This window comes from Triturus cristatus, chromosome 4_1 (genome assembly GCF_964204655.1).
Source record: "Triturus cristatus chromosome 4_1, aTriCri1.1, whole genome shotgun sequence".
Classification (NCBI taxonomy): Eukaryota; Metazoa; Chordata; class Amphibia; order Caudata; family Salamandridae; genus Triturus; species Triturus cristatus.
Genome location: NC_140585.1, coordinates 402,923,690 through 402,943,339, shown reverse-complemented (window position 1 = coordinate 402,943,339; position 19,650 = coordinate 402,923,690). Strand labels below are relative to the sequence as shown.

The 19,650-nt window shown below is 42.8% G+C and overlaps 1 protein-coding gene across 10 annotated transcripts in view; it reads right to left on the bottom strand.

Annotated features, from left to right (window-relative positions):
- The window catches only part of PACSIN2 (protein kinase C and casein kinase substrate in neurons 2), a 595,050-nt gene that overhangs the window by 23,353 nt on the left and 552,047 nt on the right, over nt 1-19,650 (bottom strand). For 6 of the 10 annotated variants that reach the window (XM_085652484.1, XM_085652485.1, XM_085652482.1 and 3 more), the window contains one exon: nt 8,147-8,185. The exons of the other annotated variants lie outside the window; for them this stretch is intronic. In XM_085652484.1, coding sequence (XP_085508610.1) covers nt 8,147-8,185 — 39 coding nt within the window. The remainder of the gene's footprint in view (nt 1-8,146; nt 8,186-19,650) is intronic. 10 annotated transcript variants of the gene reach the window in all.

Sequence of the window (19,650 nt, the reverse complement as noted above, 5' to 3'; positions counted from 1 at the left end):
CGGCCAACAAGGACTGAGCGACATATGCCCCATAGACACTGGAACGGATAGCAAGGTGGGACCCAGCATACGACTTCTTCAGAGCAGAGTCAATCTTCTTATCCACCCCATCACGAAGGATATTATCGTCAGCCATAGAAAGACGACCCACCAAACTGGCAACAATAGAATCCACATGCACAGATTCAGGAATCGTATTCTCCAGCTCTTGCAAAGGATAGAGCTTGGACATAAAGCGAGGCAACATGATATGATCCGGGTCCTTCCACTCCTTCAACAGGACGTCCATTACAAATGGATGGACAGGCAGAGACGTGGAAGCAGGCTTCCGAAACTGAGGCAAGACAGAATCCTGCGAAGTGCTGGCCACCACCTCCTCAGGAAAACCCATGTTCCCCCTGACATGAGAGAGGATGTCTGGCAACAAGTCCTTTGAAATATATTTGCCCTTCAAGTCCACCGCACTCAAGGAGGAACCATCAGAGGAGTCCAAGCTAGAGATGTCTGAATAGAGGTCAAGACCCCCACCGGGACGACCACCAACCGACTTCTTGGAGGACGGCAAGTCGGACAAAGTCTCCAAAATCAGGCGTTTCAAACGACTGTCATCCAACCGGGACTGCTTCACAGGAGAGGCAGAATCCCCACTGTCCACATGGGAAGAGGAAGAGGAGACAGGAGACACATGGCCGCGCTTACGCTGATGCTTCCCCATATCCAGCACAACCACAAGAAAAACAGCACAGCAAGACACTGGAGCTGGCAAAACAGAAAGAAGCGTGAATCCCCCACCAAGTGAAGCCCAGAAACTGGAAACAGCATACACCAGAAGGAACCGGTATGCTGGAACAGCTGACCCCAATGCAGGCACTGATGAGGGGGGCGTGGTCAGCTGGAAGTACAAACCACCGCAAATCTCGGCCGCCGTAGGCCACAAATCGCTAGGAAGAGCCGAGGCCCCACCCTGAGTGAGCGAGAGAGCCAGCAGCAGCCCCCAGAGCCCATGCTGGGCACCAACAGCCGCAGAGGCAAGAACCGCGGACTAAAGCAGTCAGCAGCAGAGGCAGAGCACCGCCCGAGCGAGCCACGGAGCTGCTCACCAGAAGCACAACTCAGGAGCCTACCGCCACAGAGGGCGCTTGGGGAGGACAGCACTCAACAGAGCCGGAAACGGGACCCAGGGAAGCCGTACCAACGCTCAACAGCCTGCAAGCAGAAATGAATCAAAGCAGCAGGGAGACCTCCGTATCACCCCCCGGGATGGCAGGAGACAGACGGCGAGAAGCAGCGAAGGCAGAAGCAACCGGGCTGAGCAGGCAGGGAACCAGACCCCAAGCATCCGCAGGAGGGCCCACCAATTTATACACACCCCCGGGGCGGAAGACTCACCAGCAACGAAGAAACCCATAGCCATGACACGGACCAAAGAGACCTGTTCAGCCCATCAGGACAGGAAACAAGGCACGGTCGGAATCTAGGAGGCCAGGCGTCCAGACTCCTGCAGCTACCATGTCAGTCCAGAAGCACCCCCAGAGACCAGCAAAGGTGGTAACAACAGGTCAAGCAAGTAGCAGGTAAATGCCTAGCACCTACCCCAGCGTTCCCCGACAGGAAACAAAACAGGAAGTGCTTTCTGTTGGCTATGTACTTATAGCCCCTGGCAGGTGGGTGGGTGGAGCCTAAAAGCATTTCTTGTTTTGTTTCCTGTCAAGTGGAATACCTCATTAGTGATGACTGGGTCGAGGACGAGGAACGTAGAGGTAATGCACTTTAGAGTTAAACTAGTTTCAATGTTTCGGACAACTGCGCAGGCGCGCGCACTCAGCTTCGCGCGCACGGAAGCGGAGTGCGCACGCCTACATTCACGGAAAAGCAGGTGGGGATGGCATTTAACAAGGGCGCCCGTATGCGGCTCAGATGTTTATTCAACCCAATGCTTAATTTGTGAACAAACATAATGTCCAGGTCCCGTATTAGGATGCTACTGCAGCTTGCACCACCCATTGTTCCAGCCAACGCTGCCAATGAATGACAGCACAAACACAACTACTAACCATCACACTCCTAAGAGTTCTCAATTCAGAGCATTGCAGGTCCCCAATGCAATAAGAATGGCTTCGGCAACAGGGATTAGCCACTTTTTTTAAATTAATGTACTCTGAAGAAAGAAACAACTGTTGTGATCATCTCTAAATTAGATAAACAGCACCACCATGTGGCTGACTGTCATAAGTGATGGTGTAAAGAGATTTGTTAGGTTTATCTAGACTGCTAATGGATCAGCAACAATCCGGGCAACTGGAATTATGCGATGGGAGAGGGCCAAATTATACAGATGGGTTGAGTAAATGAATGCGGCACATTTTATAAATCGTCTAACTTCATTATTTTGTAATTTTTGAACTTGATAACGTCTAGGCATTGGTTGCACCTCAGTATCTGTTTAACACCCAAATATAGCAATAAGCAATGGAAAGGTGACCGGTCCAGTTTTGAAAAGGTCCTTCCACCGCGCAGCAACACATGTTGCTGATTTTTAGTAACTTTCAAACTGGTTGAGCTAGAAACAATTATTTTTTTTATTAAAATTTGCAGATTATGCGTCAGGTAAGGGATTATGCAGCAAATCTATAATTATGCAAAAATCGCCACACAGTCACATAATTCCAGTGGTCCTGGTAGTAATTGAAGAATACAGCTGCCCCTCTGAAATGTATGTGTAAAAATAATCAGTTTATCTATGATTGTTATATAGGGCAAACATACATAGATCATAGATACAACAGTGTTGCATAAAAAGTTTCATGAATAAATATCCTGGAGACAGAGATTCTGATCGCCCAGTCTTCAAAGTATGAATACAGTGGGCAGCACAACATGGCAGGCCTCGTCCTCTAATTTGTTGACTATACGGGTGGCCAGCCTCAGGCCACAGCAAATTAGCTCATCATTATAATGAACTCTCACCACTTCTGAATGTGGAAACTTCGTACCCAGCTGTTTGATGTGGATGGCGAAATCCTTTATATCAATGAGTAAAAGCACATTACAAATGTTGCACAGTCAATAGTAACTGCGCTTGGGTCACCATCATGGGGTCACCGTTATGAACTCTTTGGGGAGAAAAATGTAACAAGGAGAATCACTAGAATAGTGCAATGATAGCCAGTCAACGTGATCACTGCAAAAAAGCGGGAATAGAATATTTGACTTGATCACCCCTTCTGGGCCCAGCTCTATGGTACCCAATCTAGGATCTCTGCATTGCAGGGTAAACTGAATGAAAGCAATACAGAAGGAAATGAGGGGAAGGCGGAAGAGGAAGCCAGTATGCCTACTGTTGGGAGACATTTTCATATTTTCACGTAAATGTACTATTCCCACAGAGGTGTTTTAGGCATGGGCATAGTGGCTCAGGCCCCCCACATTCCAAGGGGCCTCCTGTGGCTGGAAATGTTCTCTTTATCTAGCTCACCTCTGTCTATTTCCATAGCTTTACCTCTCTTCCTACCTTTACCTCTGAGTCTTTTTGTTTTTCCCCAGTGGCAACCTAAAGATTTTTGTGTGCCTGGGAAGACATATTTCAATTGTTTTCGTATGAAGATTGTTTCTGAAAGTTTGTTATGAATCGTGTGGGCTTCATTTAGCAGAAAATGGGTAATACATTTTGAAGTTGTTATGAACAGGGGGACTCAAAATATGCCTTGTCGGGGGCCCAAAAATTCTAAAGACAACACTGTATTCTCTCAATGTCTGAGTAGTCAAACTCAACTCAAATTAAGACAGGGGCTGCATGGTCAATATATTGTGTGGTCAAATGTGCTTCCACTGTGCTCCCTAAACAAAAGTCATGTGAATAAAGTACGAATGACTGCTCAAACGGGGGTGGTGAGAAACAAGAATTTGAAGCCTATGATTTGATTTTAAACTGGTTTATTGTTTTATTTTTTTTAGAGCATGGCCATAAAAGAGATGCAATCATAGCTTTAGTGTTAGTATGCCAGTTCGACCTATCAATATTCTTGGACAGTTAGTAAATAAAGAGAGAGGGAGAAATAGAGAAGGGGAAAGGGAAAGGGAGGGGTTGAGGGAGCAGGAGGAGATAGGGAGGAGGGTGGTAGCCGGGCCTATAAAGAGATTTTGGTCGGTTTTGGTGTAGGAGTGTTTGTAGCAAGTTTACTCCTCCTTGTTTGCTGCTTGTGATATCATAGTGTGTAACAGCTGAGAATTTCTCTGTAAAATGTTATGCATCATTGTGGTTTTATATTTTCTAGCTAAAGATCCATTTGGACCACAGGTGGTGTGCGGTATTAGTTTTGAAATTTTGCTAATCTATATATTGTTATCGAAGCTTCTTAAGAAGCACACCCAGGTCCGCCATGTATGATAGGGTATGTTGTTGTAGGTCTTCCAATCCCAGAGGATTGTTTTGATTGCTAATGCTAAAAGTATTTCTACTATGCAGAGTTTGGTTACATTGATGGTAGAAAGGGCAGTGACCAACCGAGGTCCCAGTGCAAGGATAATTGGGTAGAGTTGTACGTCAGTTTGAAATATCTTATTTATCATGAATTCAATATCTGTCTAGAATGAGTTTACTCATTTGCAGATGATCATATGTTCTAAGTCTCCTTTGTATTTTTTTTACAATTCCAATCAACCAACCAATCAATTCAGATTTATAAAGCGCAGCTACTCAGCCATGACGGTATCCAGGCGCTTGGCACTTGCTGGGATCATATGAAAATCCAGTTCTCGAGTCCCTTTCTGAATTCCAGGAGAGAGGAAGATGTTCGGAGGTGAAGGGGAAGATCGCTCCAGGACTTGGCAGCAAGGTAGGCGAGGGATCATCCTCTACTGTAGCTACGGCAGATGTGGGGAGTATAGGCAAGGTAGGCAGAGTACAGGTGTCTGTAGGTTTGGTGGAAGTTTAAGAAGTGGTTGATGTATGCTGGTCCTTGGTCGTGGAGGGCTTTGTAGGCATGTGTTAGCATCTTGAATTGGCTTTTTTTCTGAATGGGGAGCCAGTGGAGGCTCCTGAGGTGGGGGTTGATATGGGTCTGTTGGGGAGGTCGAGGATAAGTCTGGGAGCTGAGGTCTGAATAGTATGGAGTCTCTTCAGGATTTCTGCGTAGAGAACATTGCCGTACTCCAGCTGGCTGATAACTAGGGCTTTTGTAATGATTTTCCGGGTGCTGACGGGGAGCCATCTAAGGATCTTACGAAGCATGCCGATGGTATGGAAGCAGGCAGACTGTGTTAATCTGGCATTTCATGGTGAGTTTGCTGATGCCAAGGATGCAGGTGTGTTCGGACAGTGTGAGTGAGGGTCCGAGTTCGAAGTGCCACCATGTGTCGCTCCACAGGGAGGAGTTGTTCCCAAAAATCAACACTTCTGTCTTTTCCATGTTGAGCTTCAGGCAGTTGATCTTCATCCAGTAGGTGAACACTCGTCATGCAGTTGTGGAAGTTGGTCCTAGTGGTGGAGGGACTTCTGAGAGCAGGACAATGAGCTGGGTGTCATCTGTGTAGGATATGATGTTGAGGCCACTGAGTCCGACAATGTTGGCTAGGGGCATCATGTAAGTGTTAAACAGGGTGGGGCGGAGGGATGAACATTGAGGGACGCCGCAGATGGTGCGCTTGGGTTCCAAGGTGAATGGTGGTAGGTGGATTCTCCGAGTTTGTCCTGTGAAGAAGGATGCGATCCACTTGAGGTTGTCTCCCGGACTCCTGATGTGGTGGAGTATCTTGATGAGTATGTGGTGGGATGTGCTGTCGAACACTGCTGAGAAGTAGAGCAGGATCAAGGTCGCTGTCCCCTGCAACCCACCCCCCACCCAATCAGGGAGGGTTCCGATGTAGTCGGTGGCAGCGATCAGGGCGGTCTTGGTGCTATGGTCTTCACAGAAACTGGATTAGGTAGTGTCCAGCAGGTTGTTCCAGCAAATATCGGATTTTATGAGACCGGCTTTTGAAGGTTTGTTCAGAGTACAAAAGGCCCTGCGGATAATCCAGAATTTGCTTTGGGTTAAATGATGTGATATCTTGGATTTGGTTATATGTTTCCATACATTTGTTTACAGAAAGACAGCTGTGAGGGGGGTGGAGCTTTAACCTGTTGCAGGAGTCTTCCAACTTTTTTGCATATTCCAGTTGATATTAGTTGTATTGGTATTCGAGAGGCTATATGGCTTAATGGGGGTAAGGCATCTATTTGGAGTAATTACATTGTGTGGGGATGGTTTCTTAATTTTACTTAGTGCCACTTTAATTTTCAGGAATTTGTAGAACTCAATGTTTGGTAGGTTAAGTTTGTACAACAATGCAAAGTTTGTGATATTGTCAGGGGGCCTACGGCTTTGATGTAAACACTTTCTTTCCACATCCAATCTATCCAGACAATTGTTCTCCCATCTACTCCAATTAGCAGTTTGCCTCAAAGACAGGCATGGGTTGATCTTTGTAGTTCATTGGTAGATACTGTATCAAGGTACTGAGTGCCAATATGGGAAGCTTGTTTTATTAAGAATGTTATTTAGAATTTGAAAAGGTTTGGAAGGGTACATAAGCTTTGTGTTCTAATTCTACTTAATTTATGCATTGGGATTCTGACTTTTTTCTTTTGCCATATACATTTGCAATATTCTTGTGAAGTGTTTTACAGACATTTTGGGATAGTAGCAAGGGAAATACGCTTGTGATGAAATTGACTTGCGAGGCAATCATCATTTTAACACTTTCTAATGTACCCCACCAGGTCATAAATTTGGTTGACACTGTATCTAGCTATTTTTAGATTTTTGTCAGTAGGATTTTCTCAACAGAGCAGGGAGCAGTAAAAAACACTGGCTTGTGCCCATTAAATTACAACAATTTCAGATCTAGTAGAACTGGAAGAGGAGACCATTCTTTGGAAGGATTTGCCATTGGTCCACGTGAGGGCCACTAATGAACTGAAACCCATTTGGGGATTACCAGACCTTAATGTCACAGTTGACTGACATTTGCACGAACCGGGGCATTTGACTGAAACCTGTAATAGCCTTTTGAGCTTGAAAATCTTGAGAAACTACCACCAGGATAGCTGGATGCTGTGTAGGATACTGCACCTCTCCATGACCCAAATGGTTCACAGAGTGAACAAGCTGTTTGGAGCCTGAGAATCTTTTCACATCGACTGGATGTGTTTCAGTCCCGCATACACCTAGTTTGTCCTGCAAAACAATGCTCAAAAAGGGGCCAGCAAAGATGCATTGTTTATCTCTCACCGGTACCCAAATATTTTGCAGATCATAGAAGCATGCTTGGTATTGGTATCGTTTTAACAGTATTTGCCCTTCAATAGTGAAGGATTCCTTTCTCCTAGAGAAATTCCTTGCCGATATTGTAGTTTTACTCCATGTCACTCAATAGGGACCTTGATGCGATAGTGGCATAAAAATAGGCAAAGCCTCTCTTAACATGTTTTTATTGAAAACAAGACTTCATTTGATGAAAGCTAAAAAAGACATGCACCTCATTAGGCAAGCCTGGGAGAAATGGGAAAATCAAGTCTCTCACCACCAAATCAATAGCACTGCCAAATAATAGATTCAAGGAATATGACGGTGGATAAGGTCTACTAGAATGATCAGTCTGCCCATTCCCCTTTATGGGCAACAGAAAAGAGAGACTAGGTCAATCTAGCAATCCTCATCTGCTGTCAACTTTCATGGAATTTGCCTTGGAAGGTGGAAGTGGTTTGAATTAAAAGTGGGCAAACACCAATGTGCAGTCTAAATCAATATTAATGCACATTGTAACGTATTTCTAATTAGCACAAATTATTCAATTTCATTATTATTTAATTAAAAGATACTTTGAATTCAAAGCATGAATCAGTTTGTGAACATTACTGATTTACTGGTGCTTAAAATAGAAATCAAAATGATGCTTTACTTTGGATCATTATCGAAAATAAATTACAAAAATCTGAATTTTCATTGAATAAATTACAAAAATCTGAATTTTTATTGATTAGAAAATAATTCTAGTCCCTCCACCCAACCTCATTAAGAGGTTAGCATAAGGATTGTAAAGGGAATTTCCTCAACCAAATTACTTCCAAAATCGAATTCAGATTTAAAGTGGTATAACCCCTTACCTTCTTCTAAGAAAACTGCCTTTTTTCCGTTTTGTAGAACTTGAGAAAAATAAAAAATGTATTGCATGTATTTTTTTTTAATAGTTTTCACAGTTCACCAAAGAAAAACTACGGAAACTATTTTTGCTGACAGGTAAACATCCGGGGGCTATTTAAGTTGTTTAACAAGTATCACATTCTATACTGACTTTGTTTATATTTTTGAGCTTACACATGAACACTGTTGAAGATCAGCTCGTTTCACTAATATTTAACAAGAAGAGCCAGGTATTCCTGCATTTTCAATTTGCAACTCCCAGAATCTTAGCAAATCACTTCTTTTTAAATACCTCCCAAAACCTAGTATATTTAGCTGTAATTCAGAAACAAAAATGTTTTCCATTGGCTCCTCATAGCCATTAATGAACCCTTCAAACTAGTATTTATTATTGTTAAAATAATTGCACAAATCAAAGAAAACAAGCACGTTATGCATTTTACCAGCAGGGTGAGACATCCGTGGATCCATCTTGACTGAATTTCACTGGATCATTCATCAGTGCATTTTATTTGATGATGCCCATGTTTTATACACAGCATTAAAAACAAGACTTACTTTGAACATAACTTCTCTTCTAATTAGTGGCCCATACTCGTCTCAACGTCCTATTACCAAATGTCTACAAACTTCAGTTGGCAAAAAATTCACTGGAAAGCTAATTTCTGGACAACCACTCATAGCAAGAATCTCTATTTTATGCCTTTACCACAATTCAGACCATTGCGCAATGGGAACAATGCTCAGACCGAGAAGAGGATGTATCACAGATTGCAGTGTGAGGAGCTTCGGGTCTGATAAACGAAATAATCTTCGTTTACATTCTCTAGTTCTGAATCCTACTCAGCGAAACAAGTTCACAGACCAGAAAATATATTTGCTAGGTGAACCCTTGTAGGATCAATGAAACAAAACTGGAAACAGAATGCAACCATGCCAATGAGGCATCAACCCAGCTGCTAATATCTGGACAGTAATGAAAGGAGAATCCAAGGCCTGTGCCTAAAAAAGACCTTGGTACTGGTGAATCGGAGAAGAAGTGTCTAACCCTGTTGTAGTTATTGTCAGTATAAAAAGAGAATCGTCCAGGGGGCATAAGATTAGTAGGTGGTACCTACTGTTCCAAACCTTTCCCTATGCAAACTATTAACATAGTTGCCCCTCAGGTACAGCACTCACCATCTGATAGCAGAAAGGAGTTACAAGTTAGAATACATACACTCACTGCTTTAGCTAGGAATATGGCCTTTTAAGTTTTAACAAATTGATCCTCTAGAACTTCTCGGCCAAAACACCAGGTATGCTAGATATTACCCAGATGCATAATGAATTGGTTTTTTAAAAATCCTCCTGAGCTGAAAAGATCGAATGTTTATCTAAGCACCGGATGTGCAGCATCATAGCTAATAATTTAGATCAAGAAAAGACAGGCTTGAAGAAGGACTGCTCGCACAATGTTGAGCTGTTTGAAAATAGAAGAGGTTCTAAAATGTCCATGAAGAAAGTATTCCCTTAAACATGATAGGCTCTTTTAATTTACCACTAACCTGCGGTCAAAATATCAAGTAGCTTATTTTCATGTAAAAACTTGAAAGCATTCAACTATTCTCAAACTATATAATCTAAACTAGGTATTTTCACAATGGCTCAAACTTTCTTGCTACAAACTCCCTGATTATATTGTACCCAAGTTTGGAAAAGCCATTTGAGGATTTACAGTAACTGAATGAGAGCACAGTTTTTTGCCAATTCCTAACATTCGTTTAGGTTAAAATCTTTTTACTAACAGATTCATCAGGCAAATAAAGGATACACTTAAAGTTCACATCAAACCAACACCTCTCCAACGGTCCTGCCAAAGACGTTCGGTGGGTACCTACAGTCACAATTAGAATAATACTTTTCAAAAAAGGCCTTGACTGGCACATGGATAAAGCTAGTATCTCGCCCTCACTGGCTGAACTGAAACACTAGGTTAAGGACAGAGGAGAAACCCTTAAATCTGAATAGTAAAACACTTAAACAAGAAGTGATCCCTAATAAAAGACATTCTCAATGTCCTTAGCTGTGAACAAATGTCCCCTTTCCTGGTGTGTCATAGACCACTTGCATTGCATTAAGGCACTTGCGGAATCCACTTGGGTGAAAATAAACTGCTCTCCTCCATGCACCACCTTCAATTGCACTGGATAAGACCACTGATGCTTGGCAGCCATGCAGAGCAACTCTGTTTCTCTATTCACTATGGTGAGATTCAGGTCTGGGAACATCAAGCGTTTCCCACCATCATCACCAGTTTTTTTGCAACAATACTTGCCAAATCCTGTCCTTCTACTCGGCAGATCACACTACCACTATTACCGCAACTCCTGATGTAGATCGAAGCTTCTCCATTCTTAAAGTGAGTCTGTAAGTGCCCAAGAACACCCCATGTGCTTCCTCCTTCTGAGCATTGAAACGTCCAGACAGCATCTCTCCAATACGCTCTTTGAGGTCGCTAGGTGCGACGGATGACAATGTGGAAATAAGCGTCCTTTCGATCCATGTCCGTGATGAAGTTGCCTTGGTACAACAATGTAATAACGTTGTACGGTTGTCATATGGAACTGTTCCACTAAAATGTACCTGTTGAGGGGCCGGAGATCGAAGACTGGCTTGTTTGAGCCGTCCTTCTTGGGAATGAGGAAGTATAAGAAGTAAACTCCTGTGCCTTGGTATTGTAAAATGGATTTGTTCTATGGCCCCTTTGAGGAGAAGCGCCAGACATTTTCAAAGTGGAGCTATTCCGGGGTTAGGGTGTGGATGCGGGGTTAAGAGCAGTTCTAGACAATAACCATGTTCTATTATTGCGAGGACCCATTTGTCTAAGGTGATGTCCTCCCACTGTGGAAGAAAATTGTGTAGTCTCCCATCGACAGGTGCTGTGTGATTCAGTTTTGGGGCAAGGTTGAGGGGGGTTAGTCAGTGTTTGGACGTAGAGGCTTCTTTGGCAAGAACCCCTCTACCCTTGTTGGATTTATAGCCCCTGGAAGATCCCAGTGTGTAGCCTCTACCCCCTTGATGGTATATCTGCTGCTAGCTCTTAAATGATTGACTATGGTCAGGAGAGGTGGTCTTGAATTCCCCTCTGTGGTCAACCTTGAGATGGCCCTCCTGGTGAATAAAGTCCACTACTGGAGTCATTTTTTTCCAGCATCTCATCAACCTGCGGTCCAAAGAGAAGTTTGCCATCGAATGGCAGGTTGATCAGATGTGGCTGGACTGCTGGCTTAAAGCTGGATGTTTAAAGCCCTAAGAGTGACAGAGTATGACCGAGGTGTTCACCCTCTGGCAACAGAGTCAAGAGTGCAGCATATGGTGCTGTACAAAATGGTCTTTGTCACACTTTCCCCGCTACAGTTCCTGAACTGTTCAGGGAGTTGTTGGATGAGCTCCTCCATCTTATTTCACTGAGCCCCATCATTCCTTGCAAGAAGGCTATCAGAATTAGCAATCTGCCAGTGTGTAGCTGCCCCGACTCCTATTCTTTTGCATGTTGATTATGCGTTTGCTCTTTAACAGGTGACGGGACATCTGCTGTGGCTTGTGCAGGAAATTGACAGTGTGCACCACAAGAGAGTCATAATGCCTGATGTATAAGTGGCTGGATGGAGAGGGCTTAAACATCTTCTCTAAATAGGATGCAACTACCCCACATCTCCTTTAGCATGGAAAGAAAATGTATGGAACACTCATGCAGATTAAGAAAGCGTTCTGAAGGGAGGAGAGAAGGGTCATTTCTACCGTGCTATTTGGTGGTATCATCATGGGGAAGCCTTGACAGGCACATGCTCTAAATCTGGATCCCCTGTTGGATCAATATTCTCCCATAGGTCATCCTGAGGCTGAGGGTGGTGATGATCATCATAATTGTATGAAGGACTGTATGGGCTCCCCTGCTCTGAATAGGATTGTGGTGACCCCGGAGACCAATCTGGAGGAGGGGGAGGAGGAGAAGGTGGAAGTGGTGAAGGAGGTAGAGGTGGTAGTGTAGGATGTGATGGGAAGCAAGAGGAGAAGAGCCATCAGCCATGTTATTATACCTTGTTGGAGTTCGTAAAGTCTCTGGAAGATGTTCTTCTTCAAAGTTGAGTCGCCCCTTCCCTGGCATAGTGTCTGCACCCTCTAGTGGAGTAACCTTGACAGTAATTTTTCCTGTTTGAGGGTGAATAAACAGCCTTTTCTGTTTTTCGTGGACACGTTCCTGCAATTTCTTGTGAATTGACATTTCTGAGTTATTGGAGCCAGTTGTGGAAGGAGGTCTTGACACCAGAGCTTTTGTTGCGCCAAAGCAGGCATAGATGGTGCCTATGGCCTCGAAGGGTGATGTTTGTCAGCGCCGGAAGGCTTCTTCGGATCCAAAGGTTGAAGGGGGATACTATGGTCTTTAGAGGATCCTATTTCAGCTTTGATGCCTTCCATGTGTGCTGGTTATAGCCCAAGGGGGAGGAGGGCCTGAGGGTGGCTGTTTCTTATGCACAGGGCTGGAAGTCCTTTCTCTCTATTGAGAGTGGTGCTATGGCTCCGGGTGCATTCTTTTATGATACTTGCAGTGTGACTGGGCAACAACCATACTCACTAGTGGTCTTCACAATTTGCCCAAACTCTGCTGCAGTGGATGGAGCCCCTTGCTCTTCCTCCTCATCAGCGTCTGATGCACCGGAGTCAATGACGTCTGGGCTGGGCTGGGCTGGTGGACGGCAACATCCAAAGACTTGTACTGGGGGAGTATGCTTCTTCGACGATATTCAGGCTTCTTCAGCCACTTGCCTCTGCATCCTAATGTGGGCCCATTATTGATACCAAAGACTCTTTTTACACCAAAAGATGAGATATAAAGCTTACTTGGCATTCTCATGCTCTGAGGAGAGGCAAAGGTTGCACACCCTGTAGAGGTCATCCGAGGGATATTTAGCATTGCAACAAGGGCAATTTCTTAAGATGGCCTGTTCTATCACCTACCACACATGGGCATTCTTTGACTTCGAAGGTGGAAAACCAATGGCACAGGGCCCGGAAGCCCACCCGAGGGTTAGTGACCCGAAGTAATGAGACTATCTTCGAAAGGCAAAATATCAACATTTATATTGTAACAGCCTCTCTCTGTACTGGAAGTGGAAAGAAAACCATGAGGACCCGAAGCATGAAAGCAGCATGAATCAAATGTAGGATCCAAGTCAGTCCACGACCGAACCAGATGGCAGAGAAAAAAAAATCTAACAATGGAGTAAGTACTCATGTGCTTTGCCCGCTACGGGAGGAGTCACACATTACCTCGTAATCTGAAAAAACTTCTTAGAACAAAAACAACTTGCAATGTTCGAGTCCAGCACTGTTGGCAGGAGTAGGTACGAACACATCATTTGGGCTTTTTTTCATCTGAGAATACCACCTATCATTTCAACTGATGTTCCACAGAAGCAACATAGTCATTCCTATGTGTTTAAAGATGCTGCAAAGTACAATTGTCCTACCTGTTGAAACCACAATTTGCTTACGTTTCCATGGCATATGAAAGAGATTTATGATAACTCTACAAAGTTAATGTGAAGTTTGCTCACCTCCTTTGACCACAGATTATGGTTGCAATGTTCTCTAGAACCACCCCATGAAACAAAATACTGGAGGAGTTTTACTACAACTAACTAATAAAGAGGCTTTGAAATCTGAAGGGGAACAGGTAACGGTTGTCAATGTGAATGGATGGTACTTCTATAAGTAGTGCACAATATCTAGGGTGTAGACCCCTTGTGCTCAAACTTCAGTGTCCTACGGTAGTGTTGATTGGAGTATGTATTCTTTATAAAAAACAACTCATGTCCATCTTATCAATTAAACCTAACGGACTCAAGGTGTTGAACTGCATCAGAAGTGTATTCTTTTTTCACTTGCTTGACTAACATCTTTTTGCAGCATGACTCGTAAAGAAAACAGAGCGAAGATACACCTCTGTGATAGGGGATGTTTAGTTGTGCTATAAATTATCATACAAATTGTGTTGCTAACTCTTGTTGTCAGTCTTGGTTTGTATTTTTTATTTGAAATTTGCATTTTTATGTTTGTTGAATACAGTGGCCCATTAGGAAGGGACGGTGTCCCGAAATGCATTGGGCATCGAAAAGTGGAACCCACATAACAAGAATTGCTGGATTGTGATATATGTTGTAAATCATTGACATGTATAAGAATATGTAATGCAATTGAAGAAAGTGTTGTATTTACATATATTGGTAGACATTAACTATTGATAAAATAGAAAATTGTAAAACACATAAGAGTATCTGTGTACATTGTGAAAAAGGAATGCTAAATACCACAGCTGGGTGCATGGGTTTCAGGTAAATCCTTACTTGAAAACATTTCATCAAAGTAAACCTTTTGCCAGGCCTGAACTTTCCATTTTGATACATACAAGTCACTCATTGGGTAGGTTTTAAACAGCCCACAGGACAGGGTACAGTGTATTTAAAACGTTTGACATTTAATTTTAACTTTAAAATATTCTGGTAGTCAAACATTCTTAAACTTGTTTTTCACTACTGCAAGGACTACATCTTCCATAGGATAACATTAGGTTACCCTATTACATTTAATGAGTGATATCTCTCAATTCAGAGCAGATGAGAATGGCGAGTTTAGCGTCTAAAGAACTGTAATTTAAAACCCTCTTTAATGGTAAAGTTGGATTTTACATCACAATTCTGAAATGCCACTTTTTTAAAGTTGCAAAATGAACAATCAATTGACAGAATGTAGAACAATGTCATACATTCACCCTAGTACAAAGATCTGGGTTTGATTTGTTCTGCATTCCATCCATCAATTGTGTGTGTTTTGCTTCCTCGCCCTAAGTGCGCCGGATATGCCCAGACGTGGGTCCCAGGCTCACTGTACCATTGGATTCAAGCTATCCTGGCTGATGAGGGATGAAACCCCTGGAATGCTTGTTTCCAGTCCAGGGAGAACCTGGTTTGGCAGTTCGCGTTGGACTGTTCCCATGAGACACAGGGTCAAGACTGATTTGCATATGACCGGGTCTAAACTTGGGTGGCATGGTGAGCAAAAGAATGATGGATTTAACCCAGATCGCTTGACTGGGGGTGAATGTTTTGATTTGTTCTGCATTACTTCCATAAATTGTGTCTTTTACTTTTAGAAAGTTGGCATTTTGTTACCACAACCATTTGGTGCATGCAGCCGGTATCCTAGGTCATGTGACTAGGTGTAGCTAGCAAGTGGTCTTTGTGTATTGCTCCCAGACAGTGAGACAAAGGGGGAATAAGTGTTGGCATGATGGGCCATCTCTAATTTCTTAGGGGGACGGAGCTCTCACCATCCACACTTGCACATCTCAAGACTGCCACAGCACACTCACAAAGTGTTTCGCCCTAGTCTTTTGTGTCCCTAGACAAGCTGGGGCCAGGGCACAGACACAGGAAATTCATAACAGCTCTGGGGGTGGAAACTTCTAGAACCTTCTCCTACTTCAAAGCTAGCACCAGGTTTAACTATTGGAATCCTCAGACCCAACTCTTCAGTTCACCGCTGGACCTGTGAAAGACTCAGGACTGCTGTGATGTTCTGCTACAAGAAGGACTGCTGCTCTGCTGCCGGAGTGAGAAGGACTGGGCCTTCATCTTGAACCCAGGACCACCAGAGTGACTCCAAGAACTAGTTGGCTGGCTTCCTGATCACAGACTCAGGGACAGAAAAGGCTCCAACTCTCTTGAACCCTGCACCTGAACTCATCCTGCTTTGAGTCCTAACTCCCCAGGTGGTGCAGTCCAGTCCTGGACCTTTGGGAGTGGGGATCGAGGTGTCTTGCCAGCCCAGCTGTGGTTTTCATCGAATCTGGTGTGAAGCGATGCGAAGCCCCGGAAATCCTCGCCGCACAGCAACGAGCTTAACTAGAATGGACGCCGAGTGACACGGAGCACCACACAACCTCGCCGCCCAGCTACCTGCCTGAATGGAATCAACGCAGAGTGACGCAAAGCGTTGCCGCCTGGCTTCCAGACTATCAGAACAGACGCAAAGCTTCCCTGCACAACTTAACTGGAGCAAACACAGCTCGTTGAAGCACGATGTAGAGTATTGCATCGGGCATTGAAGCCTCACAAAGAGTGAACTCCAGTTCCTGAACCCTTTTGATAAGATTCTCCCTGGCTTGAGAAACAGTTAAAAGATTGCCAAGTTAATGATGAATTTGAATTTTCTTTTTGTTTAGAAGAGTCACAACCTTTATAAAAACTCTTGGGCTTAAAGCCTCTCCCAAGGAGTGACCTGAAATTGCTAATGATTCCTCGGAAATGCAAATCTAAGAAATTTCTGGTAAGCTTCTTTGATGGGAACATGTAAATAGGCATCTTATAGATCCAACGAAGCCAGGAAATATTTTTTCCACACCAACGGAAACACGTGCGGCTGAGTGTTCATCTTGAATTAATGGTCTTTAGAAAAACGCTCAATTCGCTCCCTTAACATGAAACCTGGCGAATATCAGACCTGACCCCGTTCTAACTATGTTATTGGTATTATTACATTTCCTTTAGTTAAGACTCAATAGATTCTGAGACAATGCTCGTCTTTTAGTCGGATCTCCTGGGATACTGATCTTTCGGAATAGTGATCTTTCTGAAAGATCGACTGAAATTCTAAGGCATGGCCCACAGACACCGCTGGGTTCAACCAATTGCCTCTTATTTTCTCCTGCTAAATTTTCTGAAATAAGGTTATCCTTTCACTCACTACAACCAAAGAAATCTCAATTATGGCACAGTCAGGAATGCCGATTGTACTTCTGAAAGGAGTTAGCCTTACTCTGATTGCTTTGGTTAAAACGAGCTATATTTCAGGAAGGGTCCACTCTCCTACAACTTGGACATTCAAATGGCTTTTTTTGCATTTGTTTTGGGCTTCTCCTGAAATTTAAGATGGTTGGGAATGTTTTCTTCTCTTACAGGACTTTTTACTAACAGTCTCCAAAAAGGTTGTCACCCTAAGAAGGCATTTTGAAGCTGCAGGATTTCTGAAAAGAATGAACCTTCGAGTGTCCATTTTCTTAAATAATGGCAAAGGATTTCAGAAAGTCAAATGTTATTTCAGACAGATTTTGGCCTGAGACTCCATAGTCACTAACAACTGAGACACATCCTCACCCCTGAGCAGCCAAAACAACTTGAAAATCTTTAACAAGAGCCTACAAAGTATAAACCGAATAAATAGCAGTCCAGGTATCCAAATCGGGAACAGAAAAAAACCCAAGGAGGTTTCAGCCATTTTATCTACTGGATCATAAACAGAAATATCATATGAGAATTTTTTTGCTGATGGCCCGTGAGATTAGTGAGAGAGGTATCGATTGTACATTTCTGTAGGAGATCGAATTCACCTTTAGACAAAGAATACAACCTACCCATAAACCTGGGTACTGAAGAGCATTCTGGATCCCTACATTCCCTCTTAAGTAAACCCTGAATGGTAGAAAGGACAGGAAATTTAGGCAGTAAAGGTTTATTAACCTGTTTGAAAATCATTTCGCTCGTAGAGGGCTGCTTCTCCTCCAATGGAAGGTGCACATTGATGAACCATAAGCAATCAAATAATTTAAATCCTCTCTTTGAACATTGTCCTCCAGGCACAAACACATCAGTGCCATTGGTATCATAACTGGGAGATGACCAGGAAGAAGAAACTGATGGAGGAGAAGAGAAAGCCATTTATGATAAATCTGGCCTTGGAGGAGAATGGTCTGTAAAACAGACTGACAAATTGTCTTTAAAGGAGAGCCAGCGCCATGCTTCTATTTTCCAAACTACCCATCCATTTTGAAAGAACCACACCGGCAAACCTCCATGTATGTCCACTTAAACACAGACAACGGAGAACCCTTAACCAAACAAAAATACATTAGAATTTAATAATGTGGGCATGAGAGAGAGAATTCACATCCTCTGCCTGAAACAACAAACTAAAAGTATACATTAAGGATAAGATTTATACCAAAACAGAGGAAGAATGAAATTTAATTTGATGCCTGCCTCAGAAAAGAACTTCCTTACAAACCTGCTGAGTTATGACATCCTATAAAAGTAGAACGCTTTACAGTCTGACTGTTTGAAAAATAAAGGAAGAGAAAGAGAAGTAGGAAAAATACAAAATACCTAATCGTGTTAAAAGAATCAGGATTTAATACATAAAACAAGAGGAGGGTTCAAAATTTGCTCCCAAACCTCTTGCTTTTCTCTTTTCATCCACACTAACCTTCAATTTTGAGAAAGAAATTCAGTGTCCTGATATATATATATATTCACATACTTGCATCGAGCTCAGAATACTCAAAACAATATTTCAAGAAAAAGAAAAAAGAGGCCCAGCTATTGCTTAAATTAGTGTGATACTTTCACACTCTGAACTGACGTGCTTTTAAATCACAGCCGACCAACTCTGCAACAAGCTTGAAAGGCAAATAACCAAAAACAATTACAAAAAAAGCAAACAACTTTGCTTTCTCTTAAACACTTTCAAGCTTAAGGCTTTGCCTACTAGGCTTTTCACCCTTACAACGCTAAGCCCTCTCTTTGCTAGTTGGGGTACTTCGCGCTTACGGCTTTATAACTTTATTTCCAAATAAGGTACTCAAGCCAAGTTTGCATTGTTCTTTTAGAAAATCCTGGAGATTCTAAAGGTACCCACAGTTTGCAGATTCCTCTTCGGGAATCCGAGAAAACAGCCAAAATATAGCTAAATATTTTTAGGGGGGGGACAGGAGGATTGCGATCCTTTAAAAAAAAAAAAAATCCTGAACAAGAAAGCATGCTGTTTTTTCTAAAAATGACATCAACAAAAGTTTTGCTGCGCCTGGACCACCATCTTCAGAGCTTTCAGAAACAATCACAGTTAAATCAAAAAACATTTATTTTTTATCAGTTTTTGCATTTTTCTAAGCGGTAACCCATTTTTCCTACTTGTTTCAACCTACTTGCAGTTTGTGGTGGATGCAGGTGTTAAACCCATTGATGAACTCAGAACACGATACATTTTGGAAATGTAGATAACATTCTGTATTCAGCATCATTTATGTAGACCCGTCAAGGTTCCCTCCCCCCAAAAACGCCTAACTGTTGAAATAAAACAAATAGTGACAACGAGTAGGAAAAAATACATATTAGTGTCAACAGTTTCAGCTGTAACTTCTTGTCACAATGGCCGATTTAAAAAAGCAATATACTGTAACGTCTGACAGATCCTTCTGGTCATAGCGATTTATAGGTTTGGAGATTCATCAAAAACATGCGATACTCAGACAAAAAAATTGAGCTGCTTCTTCATATGATTTTTATTGCGTACCGCCTATACAGCAATTCATAATGTAAAATATAAAGAATGAAAAATAAGTATGAAGGAAACTTATGTCTTTCTGTAATGT